The sequence below is a fragment of the Dermacentor andersoni genome, chromosome 1, assembly GCF_023375885.2.
Source record: "Dermacentor andersoni chromosome 1, qqDerAnde1_hic_scaffold, whole genome shotgun sequence".
In the NCBI taxonomy this organism is placed as follows: domain Eukaryota; kingdom Metazoa; phylum Arthropoda; class Arachnida; order Ixodida; family Ixodidae; genus Dermacentor; species Dermacentor andersoni.
Genome location: NC_092814.1, coordinates 227,185,689 through 227,208,459, shown reverse-complemented (window position 1 = coordinate 227,208,459; position 22,771 = coordinate 227,185,689). Strand labels below are relative to the sequence as shown.

Here is a 22,771-nt window from a genome sequence, read left to right as displayed (position 1 = left end):
GTCATGGTGCCTTAGAACTTATACCTTCGATAATTTAGTTAATCGGAATCAATGGTACAATTTCAATGGAATCAAAGCGTATACGGTTCTCGTACATTAAGCGGGGCTAGAAATGTATTCCAAGCTGTCTAAACTTTCCGTTTGGGAATTAAATCAGTATCAGTTTGTTTTGCTCTTTCATCTTTATTAAACGTTCAGCTTCGAACATTCACGTGTAGTCGCCGTCACCCATGCTTTGGCGCATTGATTTAAGAGTGAACCCATTCACTTATTTTTGATATACGTGGGCAAAATAGTGGGCAAAATTTGTCTGTGAGTAGGGGTGGATCCCGGTAGATAAAGTACGAGAAACTTACAATGGCAGAAAGTGGTGCTACTCCCTTTTCACTGTGTAACGAGCGGTATTCACTCTTGCTGACGCTCAGGGGTTGAAGGCCTTTCTATAGAGGTTAGCGATACAACGCTGGCGGAAGATAGTTTCTTTTTCTTTTAATCCTCGAAGAAAGCCGTGCATCGCGAAGGGTTGCCGGCAACACAGGCAGCCCTTATGTAGCAGTGGTCAGGGTACTTGGTCACGCATATTAATTCCATTTCTTAATGTGACAGTCACTATTTTTGCAGCCAACCTCTGCACATGCCTTTCCTCTACCGTTCCACATTTTGCAGCATGGATGGAGCACAGTGCGTTAACGAACGCCTAGTCGCATTTCCGAAAGCTGATCGCACAGTATCGGGGCAGAAGCGGTAATGGTTTCGCATTCGGGCGCTTTCGCTGCCTGCGGCACGTCGCCGAAACCACCATCTCGTTTCTATATAGAACAAACTAGTCGCTTCTCACGCTGGCAATACACGTACGCCTCTATCGTTAGACAGCGCCAACTATTATCCTCATAACGAAGTCCAGCCTAAAGTATCTAGAACTACCATGTGAACTGCGTGCAGAGGAAGTATCCGGCATTATGTAACGAACGAGCTATTTGACTCCTATTGCGATTCTATTCCATTGTTAACATACAGAGCTCCGTTTCGGCTAATGCTGCCGAATGTGTTGATGGTTTGCCGCTAGGGTCAATCACAAAGCGCGTAAAGAAGTACAATTGAAAACATGCAATATTCCGGTCCTCGTTACTGTATCATTACATGCGCGTTGAGGATAAAGCGTTTCCTAACGCAGTAGCAAAAAATTGAACCTACCAAAGTGCCTCAACCAGTGGTTTAATGCAAAACATACATGTATTTTTGCTGTGTCAAGCGAGGGCTCTGCGTCAGATGCGTCAGATGCACTTCATCTTGATTCTCAGCCTATATGTGATTTGGTAACGCCTATATTTTATGGCGTTTTGTCTTTCTGGCCTCTTTCCGGCCTAGTTGTCTTATATGTTACTCCAGAGTGCGCACATGCTGTCCTAACCAGGCCTGCTTGTACGCATTAACGTTTTCCTGACAGGCACGTGGCGCGTGTATTTGCACACTAGGAGCTGTCATTTTCTTTGGAGATTAGCTGACATGCAGTCGTATATATACGGAGTCAAACTCCTAACGCGCTCATCCCAATGCGATTGTTAACTTCAGTGATCCCCCCCCCCCCCCCCCCCCGTCATCAGCTCAGAAGATACAGTGGAGCTCAACGTATATACCTACTACCTTGGTGAAAAACAAAAACAAAACAGGGGGTTGAAAATTGGTAGTTACCAGAGCTGCGTCGAAATTTCGCATCCCTATGTCTTGGCTGTCGCACTGACAAATTTTACATTTGACAAAAGCAATGTCGTCTTTTTATCTTACGTCTTGGCACTTTCGCGTACGGCCCTTAACTTTTGCCCGTGTGTTACAGCTGTGACAAACACGTTAGCAGCATTCCGATTATCCCTCATCACCCTCGTCGTAGGGAGTAGCATGGAAGGCGTATGGCCAGGCAAACATCTCCGGCAGCAATTAAAACATGTCACTCTCTCTAAATAATTAAGCTGCGCACGCTCCGTCTGGCGCCTTTATGATGTATCTTCGCATGAACAGCAATTTTTTAGCATGCCGGAGGACCTCTTTCTTTTTACGCACGCAGCTCAAAAGCTTCGTTTAAACTCCATGGCCGCTAGAAAAATAGCGGTCTCAACACGTCAACACCAGATGTTTATACAACGTCAACCTTTTTGAGTTGTGCCACCCACAAGTTTTCCTTCATAGTCAGGCAAATGTCTCAGAGAACATTTCCGCAAGTTCTTGAGCTGCAGGTGCTTCGGTGGTTTTGCTCTTGCTTAAAAGCACCTCAATTTCCCCCCCCCCCCCCCCCTCGAATGGATATGCTGTTATGTTCCTGAGCAGTTGAAACCGTGTCGTTCTTGCGGAAAGCTCTAATGCGATTGGGTCGAGTTTCCTCGTTGTTTCCGATGAATATTTCAGCCTCTCTTCTTCTTCTTCTTCTTCTTCTTCCTCTTCTTCTCGTTGTGGCTCAACTCTGCCCTCGACAAATTCGGTTCGATCGTCGCCCTCTTCTAGGCATGTAGAGTGCAGGCTGCAGTTTTCCATGTCATTCATAAACTAAACCCGCGGATAACTTTTCCTCGCCAATCAGTTGGAGCAGGCACTTGAAAAATTTACGCTCGTTTTCGCTTTGCTCAGTTTTATCTTGTCCCACTCGTTCACGTGTCCTGATGCTTTTACGTGTCTAAACTTCCTTTTTGCAACCGCTTGTGGTTTACTTCGCGTAAGACGACATCTTCTTAACCTATTATTCACGAGGCCGACGAAATTAAAGTCAAGAAGATTATCGCATACGACGTTATGTTGCATCGAAGAAGAAACATGTGAACTTTTAATCCTCTTTTTTCAGACTCAGTAATTATTTGATTCAACATGAACATACGTGATATTGACGTCGTGAGTGCCACTAAAGGTACATAGATTTGTTCGGTCGTGCGCGACACGCGAATCGCCAGTTGGTCAAAAATAAGCAAATCCACTTATATGTAAATCCTGTAGGGACTGCCAGTCCATCTTTATGCCCAACCAGAGTCACGTTGAGCAGTTAGAACGGTCTAAAGCGAAATTACGTGCAACTATACGATCCTGATGTGCGAGACCCTAACTTGGACAAGATTTGAAATATGACATATTTTTGATGGGCCGCTCTATAAGAAAATAAAATTGATATAAGATAGCTTTTGAAGATTTATATTTGTCTGTTCAGATTATTTATCGAAATTGATTAGCTATCCTCTACCCGTAGGTAGCTTAAAGCAGGCAAACAATGTTCCTAATTACATCATCAGCGTGCATATCTTAAGAAAATGAGTTACAGTTCGATCAGAACGCGCGAGGAACATCAGCATGAAAAGTACTGCAAGCTAATGTACTTGAAGTTCCTGTCTTATATGACCATTCTTGCATAAGCAAATAAAAAAAAGAAATATGAGAGTCCTCGCCCTTGCGCACGATCCACCTCATCTCTACAATCCGCGTAATGAAGCGCAGAACTTCTCTGGGCTACCTAAATAAAAAGAAATCGACAGAAATCTTGAGAATCGTCTACTAAGGCATAAGCATTTTTTTGGCTCAGCTGCCACTTCGCTTTTGCTTACTTATTTAGCTAGGTTATGCCTGTCTACCCATCGCTACCAATCATCTAATGTTACATTATTATAATGATTGCATGCGTTAATTTCTTTATTTTCCTTTTTTGTTACGATCCTGACGCGGCGATGGTGACGCAACCAGTTCTTTTTTCAATTTTTCTAACACTGCCAATTATGTACTATTGCATTATTATAACGATTGCATGTGTTAACTTTTTTATTTTCCCTTTTTGTTGCGACCTTGACCAACGCCACCTAGATAGCACAAGGCCTGTTCACTCCGATCCATGACGTCACAATACCTGGCCCGAAATTTCCATTGACAAGGCTGGCGTGATAAAAGCGGTGACGTCAAAATCACTGTTGCCTACTCGGGAGCATCCCCATTATATTCTATGGCAATCGGGCCAAGTAACATGACGTCATGGATTGGAGTGAAAAGGCCTTGGGCTATCAAGTTGGCGTTGCCTTGACGCGGTGACAGTGACATAACCAGTCTTTTCTTTTTGTAGTGCTAGCAATTATCTACTATTACACAATTATAACGATTACATGTGTTAACTTCACCAATTATGCATTTATTTTGCAGACATAAGATGTCGCAGGACGGACATATTTGTAGGGGTACTCGCCAAAGAATGCTTACGCTTTAGTGTAGGACTGCAGGAGAATAATGAAATAGAAAGAAACTTCTTAATGTATTTGTGACTTGAAGTGGGTGTGATGTAAACTGAGGCCAAAGCAAGTTTCACTCCCATGAATGTAATGTGGCTCATACAGACATCTGCCTGCCACGCTGCGGTCCATGGTTCGAATTTTGATGGGAAGTATTTTTTCCTAATGCTACCAATCATCTATTATTACGCTGTTATATCGATTACATATGTTAACTCGACGAATTATGCATTTATTTTGCAGAGATAAGGCGTCGCGGGGCGGGCAGATTTGCTGGGGTACACGCCAAAGGGCACTGTAACGTAAAGCTATTCTAAACTTCTCTATTACAATCCTGCAATCAGCCCTCCGCGATTGGTGAAAAACTTTTTGAACAACCCCCACTTTGCTTGTCTGTCACGCGACGTCACGAAAATCGCGATAGCTCCCCATCTGAAATGACTTGTACACACTGATTATGCATGATTTCACCGAACAAAAAAGAAATAGTTATTTCTGATTCGACGCGTTTTCGCCATTAGACCTCGGCTATTGGTGAAAAGTTTTCGGACTGCACCCACTTCACCTGCCTGTCACGCGACGTCACAAAAGCGCGAAAACACATCGCGTCAAAGTGACGTGCACGCGTTAAAGATGCATTAATATGCCGAACAAAACAGAATTTTTTTCTGAATAGCTGCAGGCTGCCCCGTTCCGAAAGAAATAAAAGATGGCTGCCGCCGATCGCTCAGGCACTGGCTACTCGCACCTGCCAGAGAGCATGGGTTTATTTGCGTGCAATAAAACTTTCTATGTGGACGTGTAACGTTTTCGAGCACTTTTGGCACGTTTACGACGTTGCTCTGCCAACTCTTCTCTGCTGAGGATCCGTTTTGGCGGCATTCATAACCTTCTGTTGCACGCCGCCGCGTTTTTCGACAAGCCACTGCAGGCTAAGTAAGGGAAAGCGTACCAATCGTAGACGCCGGCGCTTCCCTCTTTGTCCGGTTATCTATCTTTAAAGCGCTGGCTCAGCCTCATCGAAACCCTCTCCACTTGAGCGTGCTCCTCGCCTCTTGTCAGCCAATTATATAAGACAAGCCGCTCAGTGTAGGCAAGGTTATTCGTTTTGAAAGCAATGTGACCTCCTATAAGTTAAGAGGGCGTTTGATTGGGCTGTTGATGCAATGCTGAGAGTCACCGCCCGATGCTTACATCGGCGGTTACGCATATTTGACGTCAGGAGATTGGAATAAAAACACATTGGAATAGTTTTACGTTATAGGGCCCAAGGAATGCTTACACATTAGTGTAGGACTGCACGAAACTGAGTGCGCGCTCGCGCTCAACTGCTGCAGTCCGGCTGTGCTGCGGGGTGCGGACCGGCTTTCTCCTGCACCAGCTTGACCGGTGGAGAGTAGCCACATCCAACTTGCGCATTTTGAAGCGCTATAAATAGTCTGTCAAGGCATCTAACCAGGAGCAGCCAGGTGTGAGCGTGCGCTGGGAAGCGTGTGTGTGGACAGACCTTTAGTTCAGCTGAGTTCGAGGCTAGTTGAGCGTTCAAAATCAGTCGAAATTAGAGAGTCCCGACGGCTACGACATCAATAAGCACAGTGGCCAAAGTTTCATTCCTACGCAGGCTGCCGCGGCCGAGCGTGACTCGGCTTCTCCCGGAAGTACGTAATTCTTATCGAAACAAGAAAGCAGATTTTCGCTTACTTCAGCCTGTTTATTAGAAGGCGTCAATAAATATACGCAGTGACAGTAGGAAGAAGCGTACTGATGCAAACATCCTTCTTGATTAACGTCAGCTATTGCGCAATAACAGCGGCGTATGAGAACCTGCTATATTACGAAATAAAGCTTCCAGAAAAGAGTGAGAAATAGGCTTCTGTTGACAGGAGAGCGTCTGTGAAAAGGGTATCTTGCAGACGCCATCAACGACGTGTGGGGGAGGGGTGAGTTACCCGACGCCTGGAAACTCGCCCACACGATCCTCATTTCAAAACCGGGCAAGGCACTTGTCGTCCATAACCTTCGCGCCATCTCGCTCACGTCGTGTGTGGGTAAGGTGGCCTAGCATGTCGTACTCAACAGAGTCGGCCGGTATCTCGGAGACCAAGGCTGTTTCACACCACCGCATGATCGGCTTTCGACCCGGGCTCTCGAAGCAGGATACGATGCTTCTCCTGAAACACCAGATCGTAGACGCCGGGGCCACTTGGGAAACCCGCGCGATACTCGGCCTCGACCTGGAGAAGGCGTTCGATAACATCGAGCAGTCGGCAATACTTAAGGCGATCGCGGACTTAGGGCTCGGGCGCCGGTTCTACGGGTTCGTCCGCTCCTTCCTAACCCATCGCAAGGCCGTGCTATGTGCCGGAGACCTCACGTAGGAACAAGTCGAGCTCGGACAGCGTGGCACCCCCCAGGGCCCCATCCTCTCGCCGACGCTGTTCAACTTGGTGATGACCGGGCTCTCCGCAGGCCTCTCGAACCCAGAAGGCCTCAACCATACGGTACACGCGGACGACATCACCATCTGGGGCTCCGCGGGATCGGACGGCTTTATCAAATCCGCTCTGCAGGCGGCAGTAGAAACCGCCCAATCCTACCTCGACCTCAAGTGCCTCACCGCCAAATCGGAGCTGCTGCTGTACTGTCCAAAACGACAAGGCAAAGGGCCCAAGGGGTGGAAACCCCCGACAGAGCGCAACATCACCGTCTGCACCAGAGACAGTCGCCCCATCCCCAGGCTCGACTCCATCCAAGTCTTGGGAATGATAATCGAGACGCGCGCATCAAACATTCAAACGGTTCACGAGCTGACGACAAAGACAACGCGATACGACTCGTACGCAGAGTGGTCGACCATCACCACGGCCTCAAAGAAGACAATCTGCTACGTCTCGTACACGCGTTCGTTTTATGTAACTTTACCTATCTCGTAGCAATGCACAAGTGGAGCCAATCGGAGCATGACAAGGTCAATACACTCATCCGAAAGGTAGTGAAGCGGGCCCTCGGGCTCCCGATCACCACGAAGACGCATCGACTCCTCGAGCTCGGGGTGCACAATACGCTCGAAGAGATCGCTGAGGCTCAGGAGGGAGCGCAGGTGATACGACTGACGACGGACGGACGGACGGACGGACGGACGGATGGATGGATGGATGGATGGATGGATGGATGGATGGATGGATGGATGGATGGATGGACGGACGGACGGACGGACGGACGGACGGACGGACGGACGGACGGACGGACGGATGGATGGATGGATGGATGGATGGATGGATGGATGGATGGATGGACGGACGGACGGACGGACGGGCGGATGGATGGATGGATGGATGGATGGATGGATGGATGGATGGATGGATGGATGGATGGATGGATGGATTAATAGATGGATGGATAAGCGTCGCCTTTGGAACGGGGCGGTGGGTTGCGCCACCAAGCTATTGCTATTATATTGCCTAATGTCCTACCTAGGTTAAAAAAGAAAAAGAAAAAGAAAACAAACCCACTATGAATTCCCATAACCAAATATTCTGACCCCCTATTGTGAACTTCATTTTTGTAGGTCTCCGTTTTTTGTCGTTTCCCTGCTTTTCTCCCACCAATCTTCCAATCGCCTCTTACTAATCTCTATTGCGGACATGCTCACATTCCCCCTGCTCTCTCTGAACCGAAGGACTTCAAGGAGTCCGTTGGTGCCTAAATCGACCACTGGACAGACATCTTCACATTCTAATAAAACATGCTCCATCGTTTCCCTAGCTTTACCACAGCAAGCACATGATTCTTCTTCCTTCTTATATCTCGCTATATAGGTGCGTGTTCTAAGGCATCCCGATCTCGCTTCGAAAAGTAATGAGCTTCCCTTTGAGTTATCATAAATTGTTTCTTTCCTCATTTCGTTTTTTTCCCTTAAATAGTTACTCATGGCAGGTTTCTTTTTCATTGCCGCCACCCATGAGATTATTTCAGCCTCTCTGACTTTCCGCTTGACGTTCTTTGTTGCTGTGTTGCTCACCCTACATGCCGCATACTTTCTGGTAAGCTCCCTAGTTCCTTTCCTCCACTGTTAATCAATGTTTCCTTTTTTTGTACAAATACCTCAAAACTCTACAAGCCCATTTACTTTTTTCATATTCCTCAGTCGTTCTTCATAATCAATTTTATTACGAGCTTCCCTCACTTCAAAACTAGTCCAGCCCATATCACCTTGCCCTGCCCAGCTCCATTTGTAGTCGTCCCGTGAGCGCCCATTGCGAGGCGTCCCACTGACTTTTCGTTCCCGTCGAGTCCTGATTGTACCCCTGATTTCAAGCAAACAACCGCATTTCCAAAAGTAAGTCTGGAACCATTACACCTTTCCACATACCTCCGAGCACCTCGTACCTGTTGTATCCCCATAGCGCTCTGTGCTTCATTACGGCTGCATTTCTCTTCCCCTTTACTGTTATTATTTTTTCCTGTGTTTCCATATATCTATTTCCTTCGTTTATCCATATACCAAGACATTTATATTCTTTTACCCGAGGTATTTCCTGGCCCTGTATTGCCGCTGTCTGTTCACTGTTTTCATTGAATACCATAACACGTGATTTTCTACCGCTAAATTTCAAACCTATATTATCGCCTTTCTGTCCACAGATACTAGCCAGACGTTGCAAATCACTTTGCTTGTTAGCTAGCAACACAATGTCGTCTGCATAAAATAAACCTGGAAGCTGCTTATCTACTACTGTACCCGCCTGTTTGTATGAGAGATTAAACCCGATATTACTTCCTTCTAGCGCCCTCTCCATCCTCACCATGTACATCATAAACATGAGTGGAGGTAAAGGGCACCCCTGCCTCAGTCTCTTGTTGATATCAACTTTCTTCTCGCTTCTCATCCCTTGCCATTTAACGCAAACGGTATTTTCTAGGCAAATCTCTCTCAAAACTGTAGACAATCGTCACCTAAGCCTTCCCCTTCCAGAATATCCCACAAAATGTTGCGGTCTATGTTGTCATGCGCTCCTGCAATGTCTAAAAAGGCCACATATAATATTCTGCTTTCTACTCTCGATATTTCAGTACACTGAGTAAGAACAAATAAGTTATAATAACAAATAAACGCCTACCTATTCTGAAGCCATTCTGAAGTTCTCCCAAAATGTCATTATTCTCTACCCATGCTTGCAGCTTCAATTTGATTGCCTGCATTGCTAGCCTGTATATTACCGATGTAATGATCAACGGTCTATACGAGTGCATTCTATCTTTCTACCCCTTACCTTTGTAAATTACATTCATTCTACTTTGTCGCCAACTGCCTGGTATTCTTCTATCTTTTAAAGTTTTTTCCACTGCTTTCACCAGATCTTCTTTACTTTTTGGTCCTAGTTCATTAACCAGCCTAACGGGAATCTCGTCTAGCCCTGTGGCTGTGCGCTGAGGAATTTTCTCTTCGGCTTTCTTCCAGTTGAAATTTGTCAGAACCAGCTCCTATTCCGTCTGGTTCTCTTTCATGCTCTTTTTTTCTTCAAATACAACCTCCTCATTGCCTTGGAAAGATTCGGCTGTTATTTTTCGGATGTAATTTAATGCCGCTTCCCCTTCCAGTTTGTTTCCATCTTCGTCTAGGATATGTTGTTGTATTGTTGTTGACTTCCTGCCTAATAATTTTATGTGGTTCCAAAATATTCTAGGTGCAGCCTTCTTTTTCTCACGTATTTCTTACAACCAACGTTCACTTTCACCTTTTATCTGTGCTTGCACCAATATTTGAACCGTAGACTTTTTCTCCCGGTATATTTCTCATTGACTGGCCACTTCATCCTGCGACAACTGAGCCTTCTTTGCCTGCCTGTGCTCTCGGGATGCTTTCTGTCGTTCGGCGATCGCTTCTCGTATCTCACTGTTCCACGAGCTTTTCGGTTTCTATTTTTCCTTTCCAACGAACATGGTGTTTATCTTTCCGTATTTCCGTCGTTATTACACTTAGAAGCTCACTATATTCCCACTCTTTACTTGTCATTTGCAAAGTTCCTCCTCGACTCTTGTGACTATATTTATTTGTTTAGCGTTCAAATTTGGGTTGACCATATTGCACTCCTTGCTCTCTTTCCCAACTACATATCCCATTTTCAAAATGATGCGTTTATGGTCCCTCCCTATGCGTCTATACCCTTCCTCGTCAATGACCATTTCTCACAACTTATCATGAATTCTTTCTGTCATCAGAGAGTAATCAATGGTTGATTGCCGGTTTCCCCTTTCCACGTCATCTGCCCTTTACGCTTAGGCGCTGTATTCACGATAACGAGGTTATGTTGCTCACAGAGGTCTAGCATTGACTTCCCGCTATTGTCGGTATAGCCACCTAATTCCTGTATGTGGGCATTCATGTGACCTAATAGGATAATTTCGGCGTCCTTTCCAAACCCTTAATATCAGCACTTATGCATTCCACTAACTCTTGATTCTTCTCTGTGCAATTATTTCCGGTCAACAAATACGTTACGCCCAGCCAAGATTTTGTTAGAAGTACCAGACTTTGGCTCTCATACTTTAAAGCCCCTTAAACTTCCTAAAGTAGTGCCACGCTTTGAAGAATGCCGCCTTCTCCTCGCGCGCTCTGGCCGAGGACGACACCGCGTTGCTATTGGCCTAATAGCATCACGTGGGCCCTCGCGCAGTGCATCAGCGCCATTTTTGCTCGAGAAGCGTCTACGAGTGTCGAGGAGCACATGTTGGCGCCGTTGTTACGCTCGAGCAGTGTAGGCGGCGCCACGGTCGAGGAGGGAACGCGAAAGAAAGGAAAAACGAGGAGGAGTGAAGGCGGAGGAGGAGAGTGTCGCTACTTTACGAAGTTTAAGGGGTTTTATCATACTTTGGCTCTCAGCACACCTAGCGGAATCGGCGAAACGCACCAGCCTCCAAGATGGTCGCCGCACATCGCCGAATCTTGGAGACCATGATTTCATTTTCGTTTTTATTTCTTTCGCGTGTCACGTGTGTGTACGTTTCGGGGTCGCGGGGTGTGTACACTAAACACCGCCACGGTACAAACACGCGCCCCGAGGTGGCGGAGCAAGTGGCCATAGCCCTGGCAATGCTCAACGAAGAGAGAGAGAGAGGATATTCAGCGACTCGCGACCGGCCATCAAAGCGTTCGAGAGAGGAGTCGTCTCCGACCAGGTGTTACGCGTCCTCCGCGACGCTGATCCGAGCGCCCTCAAGCACCACACCGTATCTGGTTTGCCGCCCACCTGAGTTGGATCCCGGGCGCCCCGCCCAACCAAGACAGCCCACGACGCTGCGGGCGCTTACCAACAGTGCCGTCACCCACGGGCAACCGTGTATCTACGAGTTGGAGGCGAACATGGACGCCCCAGTAACGTACAACGAAATCACTAAACACTTTTACCTGGGACGACGTCTCTTTCCGCCCCCGCACCCAAAGCTGAACAGGCCGAAGGCGCTAATGCTACTCTTGTCGCAGACACATGCCTATCCCAACCCCGCCACACATCATCTACCCGGACGTCAACCCCGACGACGCGTGCCCCTCGTGCGGCTACACTGGCACACGTGCTCTGGGAGTGTAGAAACACTCCACCCGACTCTACCTTGGACAAGTGGGAGAAGATCCGATGAAGCCTGCTCCTACAAGAGCTGCAATGGGCCGTCCAGCAGGCCCGCGCAGCGGCCGCCAGGTACTGCCTGTCTGTCGCTGCGTGGGAAACGCCCGCTGCGCGCTGATGCGCGTTCTGCAGGACCTTTAATAAAGTATATCCAATCCAATTCGTGCTCCGCGTGCGAGTGCAAAATATGGCTGAGATGTTCACAGCAGCGTATGCTATCTGCGGGCTGTGTTTTTTCGCCAAGCCCGGGGGGTGCTTCAGAACCCCTCTAAACCAACACAAATCGTTTGCCCTGCCCTGCAATCAGTAGTTTCGTACGTGATGGTTCACACACACGCAGCGCATGCCACTTTAACGAAGACATGAAGCTGTGTTAATTACACTTTATCATCTTTTAGCCGTCATTACACGCTGTACTTCGGAGCTGTAACGTGTCCCTTTAACAACACCAATCTCTATCGCAAATTTCTGCTCCCTCAGCGCCGCTTTTTCCTACAGCGCTAGCACGCAAATGAGTGAACATAGGAGGGAAAGTGATCGAGATTATGCGCATTGTGGTCGTGCGTGCTGTTTGTCCGCTGCCCAACGGCCGCATATAACTTTCCGTTAGGAACAATGTGAGATTGTCGCATTCTTGCCACACAGACCACGGTTCAAACTCCAGCGCAGGTGCTTTGTTTTATTAGTAGTAGTCATGTAAACATATAGAAGCGAGAGAGAAAATATAAGATGCAAAGATGTTAACCGGAAGAGCAGCTTTTTTTCTTTTTTTCTTTTTTGCTGCCGTGTATACTGAGGAAAGGGTACTGGGGAAGTAAACTATCGAACATATTCTTTTATCGTTGTATGCAGCGCACACAAGCAGTCGCTCGGGACCGCGTTAGCCCGTCTCGACGACCGGCCGCTTTCGGAGCAGACAATCCTGGAGTGCCGTCATATATACGGTCGTCCTGCCGGAAGTTGGTCAAGGCGGTATTGAAGTTTCTACGTTCGAGTAGCCTATTAGATGGACGTTGACACTCCCAGATGGTCCCCAGCCCTTCAGTTATTTATTTTTCGCGCATTTACTTTCTTTCTCCCTATTCTTTCCGTCTTTATATAAACACCATACTTGCGGGAAAGAGAAATCGGTTGACAATTGTTTCTTGAAAGAAACACCTTGTCCAACCTCTTGAAGAGGAAAGAAAGAAAGGGGGGGAAAGGAAACATGAAGGAAATGCGAATTTCAATTGCAGCTGTTTAGGGGTTTTATGGCAAAGAATTTGATTCTGAAGGACGAGGTGCTCTCGGCGGTGGCGCGGTATCTCTGCTCGGGCAGCTCGTTTAACAGCAGCGGCAGACAAAGCATTTCTACCGGTTGTGCCGCTCATTGTTCAGAAAGAAAGCGTGAACACGGGAAGGGGTGGCTCGTGCGGAGTGCATTCTTTTGCGGCGGCGGCGCCGCAGGCGAAGTAGAGCATGCGCAATGGGTCCGAAGGCCACGTCAGCGCTTTTTTTCCGCGCTGGCCGCATACCTGGTGGTGCAGTCACTCCGCTTTCCCCTCGCCCTTCGTGCCATACGTTCTTCCGATTTCCACTTCCTCGTTGCGCTGCACCCTCCTCTCCGCTTTCCTCCTCGTGTTTTTCTTCCCCTGCTGTGCTCCGCGTTCACTTTCGTCTTCCCCTGTGTTCGTTCGCTCGGTTACGCCGACGCTTGCCGCAGGAAATGGCGCCTTAGAGCTGCGCTCTAAGATCTCAGACGCTTCGCCATGACGTTTTACACTCTGCGCGTTTCCGGCCATCAACAAACGCAACTTACCGTTCGTAATAAAACGCCGTAAATGGGTATCGCCAAAAAGAGTGCGAGGTCCTGTATTCTTCGACAAGCACACGTTTGTCGCATGAATGGCAGAATATCATCCACTTGACAACTATCAAATAGATGTCTATTCTGGCTGTCAAACTGAAAGCATTCTCGATCGCGACAAGAAGGTTTCCCTGTGCCTGACCACGAGCCCGTCCTTCGCAGCCACGTGCAGTCTGCCCGAGGTGCCGAACGGCTCGTTCCGGGAGCTGACGACGGAGCGGCCTCTGGATCCGGCGGAGCTCATCGGCCACGGCACCCTGGTGGAGCTGGTGTGCGGCCGGGGCTTCCAGGTTCAGGGGCAGCCGGAGCTGCGCTGCTGGCAGGGACAGTGGACGCCCGGCCTGCTCCCAGAGTGTTTGCCCGGTGCGTCCAAGGGCACGCTTGCCCGAACCTCTCACATGGTGCATCGGGCTCGTGTGTACGCATGTCCGTCCGTCCGTCGGTCGGTCGGTCGGTCGGTCTTGAGCGAAATAGAAACTTGTCTACCGCCGTTGCTAGAAAAACCGAAAAATAGTTCTCAGTGCACGGCCGATTCACCAGCGCATTCAGAAGTATCACGAGCTCCAAAACTGCCAATAAAATACCACAAAAAGCATATTTTCCTACGCAGTCAGTCGGGAATATTAAATAGAGAGGAGTGATTCATGTTCTGTTGAACTGTATAGTTTTTTATAAATCTGGTGTTCTACTGAGTGCCATATTTGTTGACATTATTCTCTCTTATTGCGCATATTTGTTTCCTTTGCTAAGTGACAAGGAGTAGCGAATGCCGTCATAAATGCGCCAACCTCTCCTATCAATCATTTCAATGAAAATAATAGAGAGGAAGGGGGACGGAGGAAAGGCAGGGAGTTTAACTAGACTTTGTGTCGGATAGCTATACGAGTCAAAAGCCGGCACTAATGACTTGCACTTAGAGGCCTTTTTTTTTTTTAGCTGTACCGAGTTTTTTAAAGATTGCCAATGGCAGATAGCACAATTCTAACCCTTGATCTAAATTACTCGATGAGGTGGCCATTACCGCTACAAGAAATCAAAATGCTTAATTGAATAATTAACACAATTACGGTAATTAACATGTTAACTATTTACATTACGCCACGTATTTCAATCTACAAATTATAGCCGCTGAGTTCGCACGGCGTATCCCCTTGGAACGAATTCTCTGGACAGCACCAGTTCCCAGATATTCATTTTCAAAGTGTCCGTCGATATGCGTTGGTGTCCCAGTTGCTTTTGTGCTTCAATGCATAAAACAGCGGTTTCATAATTCCTTCGTGGAGACCACGGGGTTGCGGGTGATACGTGGTAATTAGTGGCTAATTGCCAAAATTGATTAATTAACGTTTTACCGTTTAGTCTCAGCGGGCTCATTGTAATTGGGAAATTGAAGCGAGCTCCCCCCCCCCCCCCGTATCGAGGTGACGTGCTCTCACGTCACCCAGCAGCTGGCCGCCAGCGCGTTGCGTCTCTGTGCCTCTCGCTGTCGCAGCGCGCTGGCTGCTGGGTGATGTAAGTAGAACGTTGCCTCGAGGGGCTTTCAGCTCGCTGTAGCCACCCAGTTTCTGCTTGGCGCGCTCTGATAGCCGAAATTCGTCGCGCCACAGTTCCGCGCGTAATCGCATTCTTCCAGATCCAAAAGTTGATATGGCTTGTAGGAGATCTTGCTTCAATTTTCCAATTACGATACGCCCGCTGCAACAAAGCGAAATTAATTGAATAATTATTTAAATAATGTGTGTTAATCAACGACTCGTTAACTAATTAACTGCGTCAGTGGTTGCGACCCTCGTGGTCAGAACCACTCACGGCATGTGTCCGGAAGAACCATGATTTTATTTCAAAACAGCTATCCTTAAATATTCCCTAAAGCTTTCGTATACAGAAGCGCCCTCTATAATTATGTACTGTGTATGTCGACCGAGCGTGGCGATAGCTTTAAACCTTGGCTACAGACAAATGGTAACATTGCATTGATCAGACCCAGTGCTTATTAATTGTCACACTTGATTTCGTCTTGCGCCTAAAAAGAAAAAAAAAGCCGGTATTTATTTTAAACTAGATATACTGTGTTCAGTCACCAGACTAGCCTTCTAAGGGGAAAAATATAAAGCTGTATTCTTGAAAGCCTAGCTCCGGAAAGTTGCGAGGTCGTGTGTCAGACAAGAACAGACTTTGGAATGCTGTGCTTCAGCAGCGTGGATACATCGCGAGTAAACGAGCCTGCGAGCGCGCGGCGTGATCCGTCTAGACAAACAGAGCCGAGGCGGAAGCCTAAATTATGCAAACGAACATCGTCTATGCAAGAGCACACGTGAAAAATGTACTTGTGTTGAAACGTTTCTTCTGCGTTACGCGAATAAGCAAGTGGCAAGGATATTGTCAAGCACAAGGAGAAGAGACAAATAGCAAATAAGTTTCAAAAAATTAATTAGATTCTGCAGAAACGCTGTCGGGCATTATATCTAGAGTGCGCCATGGTGGCTGCCCTGTCCGCCTGGGAGGAACGGCAAAGTAATTTTGCTGGAAGCAAAGAAGGAAATTGCGCTTTCGCGCGCATCACTGGACGTGCCGCAGACACTCCCCTTTTATCTCATTGCCTCTCCCCCTCCCGCACCGTTTTTCATCTTTCTTTCCTTCTTTCTTTCTTTCTTTCTTTCTTTCTTTCTTTCTTTGTACTAGCGTTGACGATGTCCGTTGTTGATATTAGCGCGCGCAATCGTCCAGTCCATATCTCTATTGGAGGCCCAGAAATGTATTCTTTTTATTGTTTTGCAAAACAAGCGTTCTATCATTACTATTCCATCTTTGCTTGGGACTGACACTGATGAGAAGAAAGCATCGCGCCAGTGTAACTATAACGAAAAGGCTTCTCTGGTCTCATTATATACCAAATCGTTAGGTTTGCATTGATATTCCATCAGGGAACAAAAAGTAACCGTGTTCAAAAATCAGGCCCCTATAACGTAAAACAATTCCAATCAGCTTTTATTCCAATCTCCTGACGTCAAATTTGCGTAACCGCCAACGCAAGCATTAGGCGGTGACCCGTAGCGTTGTCTGAATAGCCCAATGAAATGTCCTCTTAGCTTATGGGAGGTCACTTTTGTTTGCTTTAAAAACGAATAACATTGCCACCATTGAGCGTTTTTTTTTTATCTAATTGGCTGACAAGAGGCAAGAACCACGCTCAAGTGGACAACGTTTTGATGGGACCGAGCCAGCGGAGTGAAAATAGATAACCGGATGAGGAGCGGGGTGCCAGCGTATGCAATTGGTATGCTTCGCTTTTCTTAGCTTGCGGTGGCTGGTCGAAAATTGCGGCGGCGTGTAACGGAAGATTAGAAATGCCGCCAAAACGGATCCGCAGCAAATAAGAGTTGGCAGAATGATGTCGTATACGTGCCGAAAGGGCTCGATAACGTTATACCGCCACGCAAAAAGTTTTATTATATGGAAATAAATACATGCTCTCCGGCAGGGGCGAGTAGCCAGTGCCTGAGCGATCACCGGGGAGCTATCTTCTATTCCTTTTGCAACGGGGCAGTCTCCGGCTACTTAGGAAAAAATTCAGGTTTGTTCGGCATATTAATATCTTTAATGCATAACGTCACTTAGACGCGGTGTGTTTTCACGGTTTTGTGACGTCGCGTGACAGACGAAGTGGGCGCAGCCTGAAAACCTTTGACCATTAAAAAAGGGCTAATGCAAAAAAACGTCGTATTGGAAATAGTTGTCTTTTGTTTGGTCTAGCAATCATAATCAGTGTGTACACGTCATATCAGATGTGCAGCTATCGCGCTTTCCGTGACGTCGAGTGACAGAGAGGCAAAATGGGAGTAGACCGGAAATTTTTTAACCAATCGTGAAGGGCTGATTGCAGAATTGGAATAGAAAAGTCTGGAATAGCTTTACGTTATAGATCTCAATCCATGTTTCATATTTCGCGTCATACGTACAGTTGCACGAGCCGCCAGGCTATACCGAGCTCTAATTGAAGCCGCCGTCAAAGAGTTCGTTTTTTACACCGAAGCTGTATATTGCTCAGGTCCGGGGTCTCGTGACGTCTGTGTGCGGAAACTATCATCATGTTGGCTGATCCTGGTGCTAGTGCAGAAAGGGTCCAAGCTCAATGGCACATACCCTTGTGGGCTCGGGGACCTGTAGCGCGCCCTTGAACTACCCTTGTCACACCTGGGACCCAAAGAGGTCCCAGGCACAAGGGTAAGAGCAGATGTTTTTGAACAAAATGTTTTGTACAACATTTTCAAAAAGGACTGTTAAAAAATTCGCGGCGCCAACCACGCGAACTCGCTCGTGCCACTGCTCGCGCGTTCGTTGTCGTCTTCTACAGCTGGCTCCGTTGTGCAAAAAGTGCAAAAAACTATCATCATCAGCAATGGCTCGAGCGCCATCGCCTTTTTCCACAACTGGCTCCGTTGCCGCTCATCATTCCAGCATAGAATTTCACTTTTCTGTCGTCGTAATGGGGAGGCCGCGTTTACGGGGGTACGAGCCATTGCTTAAGGGGATATGAGCCATTCATTGTCTTACGTGACGGACACATTTAATAGCAGAGATGATATGCGAATGTTTGTCCGTACCTATGTCGTCACGATGACCACAGATCACGACAATAAATATATTCGCACCTTTGTTCAAAATTCTGATGTCACCTCTGCGTCGCGCGCTAAACAGCTTCGCTGGTCACCCACCTTCACATAGTGGAATGGGTCACGAATTTTTTTCTCTCTCTCTCTTCGCTAGTATTCGGGCCACGAACAACGACATATAACAAAAAGATAAAAAGTTCCATCGTGATTTGTACCTCTTTCTTCTACTCAAACGCAATCGTATTTTTAATCTTGTTAGCCAAAGTGCACCCTCTTCTGCGGTGCGCGCATACGTTAAAAAAAATGAATAATACTTCCAAAAATTTCTTTTTTCTCTTTTTGCATGTCTTTTTTTTTCTTTTTTCCTGCCGCCCGGTTCTTCTCTCTTTTCTCTCTCTTTCTCCCTTGCCGCTTCCGTTAGCGCGCTCGCACAGCCCGCGGGCTGGCTCGGGGCTGTTTGGCGCAAGAAAGCCCCCGCGTCGCGAGCGCTGCTGGTTTCGTTCCGCGCGAGGTATATGGCTCAAGAAGACCCACAGACGTCCTTCGTCGCGAACGGCAAACAGCACGAGCTGTTTGACATAGACCGGGCTGCAGCTCCGAGAAAGAGCGCGAGGGAGCTCTTTGTTTGCACAGCGGTGACAACAGCCCTGTGGCCACCGGAAGATGGCAGACGTCGTTCGTCGTTTTTGCTTTTTTCTCTTTCGATCTTCCACTCGCTGGCGTAGACCCGTCGGTATCATTTATTCTCTTCTTGATCTACAATTCTGCAGATTTTAGGAAGACGGAGGAGGGAAAAAAATTGAGAGACGAAAATAACAGGCGACGGGATGATATTAAAGAAGTGCGACAGGCCCAGCTCCGGTGTCTGCGAATGGAAGGCGGCTGTTTGCAGAGGGGGGCGCGCGGAAAGACCCAGCGCGAGCATCTGAGACGCCAATACCAAGGAGGCGCACGCCATAATTAGGTCGGCCAGATCACTGCCGGAAATGTTCCGCAGTGTCCAGGGCGTGCGTTATAGGCGCCATATTTCCGTCGTTATAGGGAAGCACGACGTCGCCAGAGGCGATCGAATCCGCGGTTTTACCTTTTGATAAAGCCACCCAGAGGGAAGATCATATACGCTATATGCACTGCACAATATAAATGATTCCTAAATAGATGTGACTTGCATTAGTGCATATAATTTCTCACGACATCGCTTAAGCATTCAATAACTGCTCTGAGCACAAATTCCGGAGGACCAGCGCTCAGACGCAGTGCACAGAAAATGATGACGCACACTGTGTCTGTCGCTCAGTGCTAAACGTGTATCGCTCTTTGTACTTCGTCTGAGCGCCGGTCCTCCAGAATTTGAACTATGCGCTACACCAGTAGGCTCAAATTCGTACCCTACTGAAGCTCTTAATCTAAATTCTTAATCTAAGCGTAATCTAAATTATGTGCCCATTTCTGAGCCGGGCGCTTTTGAACTAGTGATTGAAAGACTTCGATAACACTAAACTAGCTCATTAGTTCGTCCCAGGGTTCTGAATACCGTTAAACCGAGACGTTGTATTCATATAGGAGGTACAACGGAACAATGGAGGTACAACGGAAGAATTGGGGATAAGAGTTAATGGAGAATACCTTAGTAACTTGCGATTCGCTGATGATATTGCCTTGCTGAGTAACTCAGGGGACCAATTGCAATGCATGCTCACTGACCTGGAGAGGCAAAGCAGAAGAGTGGGTCTAAAAATTAATCTGCCGAAAACTAAAGTAATGTTTAACAGTCTCGGAAGAGAACAGCAATTTACAATAGGTAGCGAGGCACTGGAAGTGGTAAGGGAATACATCTACTTAGGGCAGGTAGTGACCGCGGATCCAGATCATGACACGGAAATAATCAGAAGAATAAGAATGGGCTGGGGTGCGTTTGGCAGGCATTCTGAGATCATGAACAGCAGGTTGCCATTATCCCTCAAGAGAAAAGTGTATAACAGCTGTGTCTTACCAGTACTCACCTACGGGGCAGAAACCTGGAGGCTTACGAAAAGGGTTCTACTTAAATTCAGGACGACGCAACGAGCTATGGAAAGAAGAATGATGGGTGTAACGTTAAGGGATAAGAAGAGAGCAGATTGGGTGAGGGAACAAACGCGAGTTAATGACATCTTAGTTGAAATCAAGAAAAGGAAATGGGCATGGGCAGGACATGTAATGAGGAGGGAAGATAACCGATGGTCATTAAGGGTTACGAACTGGATTCCAAGGGAAGGGAAGCGTAGCAGGGGGCGGCAGAAAGTTAGGTGGGCGGATGAGATTAAGAAGTTTGCAGGGACGACATGGCCACAAATAGTACATGACCGGGGTAGTTGGAGAAGTATGGGAGAGGCCTTTGCTCTGCCGTGGGCGTAACCAGGCTTATGATGATGATGATGATGATGATGATGAAACCGAGACGTTAAAAACAGGGGCTGAAGCTTGGCGGTCGCAAATTGGAATAATGGGCGAGCACGGTGTGTGCGTGTGCGTGCGTGTGTGTGTATGTGTGTGTGTGCGTGCACACATATACACATAGTTGGGTGCTCAACAGGGACAGAGAAGAAAAGAAAAATTATGTGGTTTCACACGCCAATACCGCGATCTGATTATGAAGCACGCCATAGTGGGGGAGTCCGGATTCGTTTTGTCCACCTGGCGTTCTTCACCATCCCACAGGCGCTCCCCCATTTCGCCCTCATGGAAACGCGACCGGCGCGGCCGGGATATACCACGCCCTCAGGCTTAGCAGCGCAACGCCAAAGCCACTACGCCACCACGGCGGGTGATGTACAGATAGGAAGGGAGGTTAACCAGAGGTATACACATGGTTAATCTCCCTCAGCAAGGGAGAAATGTGTAAGGGGGCACAATAAGAGAGGAACACACACGACGTAAACCGCGTATGCAATGCAGTCGTGGCAATGGTTCAGAGTGTAAACAATAGCGGTTCCTCGTAGATAAAGTTTGAAAGTTTTCCCTTCATAACAAAACATTTACTGATGTGCGGCCATAGCCGCACATCAATTGTAAATAATTTTGAATTATTTTGAATTATTTCCGGCCTCTAAATATTAGTATTGATGGATGAATTGCAGATAATGACTACATAGTCTAAGATTCTAAAATATAAGATTTATGACCAAGTCGCAAACAGTGAGTGTAGATACCTTCACTACGGTGGAAAAATAGCTTACGGTGTTGTTCACTAAAATATAATGATTCAATGTGCTAACTACAGGCCACGTGTTATCTCAACCACTAAGAACAACAAAAAACCTTCAAAGCGCTCTCTCAGCGAATCCATTCCAAATGAGGAAAAATGTTCTACCCATAATTACCATGGTGGCTGAAAGATTTCAACTACAGATTTCCCTCCAGTAATTTTGTATAAGACCACGCCAGGAATGGTTGCTCTCCTTCCTATAGTGGCCAGAGCGAGCCTTGTGGGCCCAGGAAGTCAAACGGAGTACGAAGAACGCCCACATGGTGACGCTGCTGGCATCTCGCTCTCTTGAGTTGCCAGTGCCAATGTACAGGGCGCTAGACCCTTCGGGCAAATACCTCATGAGTTCTGAAGCGCTCCTAACAGCTTAAGTTTAGCATGAAGCCCTGAGACTAATCTCTTTTTATTATTATAGTTACCCGCGTTAGGCGTCATTTAGGACACTTTTTCGCCATAATGTAGAAAAGACTATTGACATTATGCCGGCGTGGCTACCAACGAGGTGTTTCCCCAAAGAGTCGACATCTCTGTACACGTTCACACCGCTTACGTCGCGCACACAGCGGAGGACGGCCAGTTATGATAACTAGCCACTAATGTCCATATTTATACATCACGTGCCGTGGAGCTAGTGCACCTTGACACATCTAAGTTCCAAGGAAGCCTCACATTTTGTAGTCGCCCGTTTTTCTGCCCCATAACTGAAAGCGAATTCGTTCTGATATAGGCGTTTTCTCACAGTCCTTGCAGCCTGCTTGTTATTTTCCATGCAGTGCTCTTTTCCACGCTCTGGCGGCTGGTGCTAGCTTCCCCACTGCTCCTCGTAAACCGTGCTCTGCAAGCTCGCCGCTAAAGCGTCATTTGCAATGTGCTGCAGAGCCGTGCGAGCTGCCAGCGCTGCGGGGCGGCCGCTACCTGGGCGGCTACCGGGCGGGCCTCACCATATCGCCGGGCTCGTCGGTCGAGTACGCCTGCGACGAACCGCACCTTCGCCAATGGCCGCCGTCACCGCTGCGCTGCCGCATGGGCCGACTGCAGCCGGCGCCGCCGACTTGCCTACCGCCGCCGCAGACGCCCTCGGCACCCGTCTCCGGCCTCGGAGCAGGTGAAGCTGCTCACCTCGCGCTATATAGTGCAATGCCACAACACAGGGACGCGACTTAGAAAAGGATAATCTGGATCTCAGGCGGCTG

The 22,771-nt window shown here is 47.6% G+C and overlaps 1 protein-coding gene across 2 annotated transcripts in view; it reads left to right on the top strand.

Moving 5' to 3' along the window:
* Positions 1–22,771, top strand: part of Hasp (Hig-anchoring scaffold protein) — an 865,621-nt gene that overhangs the window by 808,111 nt on the left and 34,739 nt on the right. For both annotated transcript variants that reach the window (XM_050196742.2, XM_050196741.2), the window contains 2 exons: positions 13,881–14,081; positions 22,456–22,683. In XM_050196742.2, coding sequence (XP_050052699.1) covers positions 13,881–14,081; positions 22,456–22,683 — 429 coding nt within the window. The remainder of the gene's footprint in view (positions 1–13,880; positions 14,082–22,455; positions 22,684–22,771) is intronic.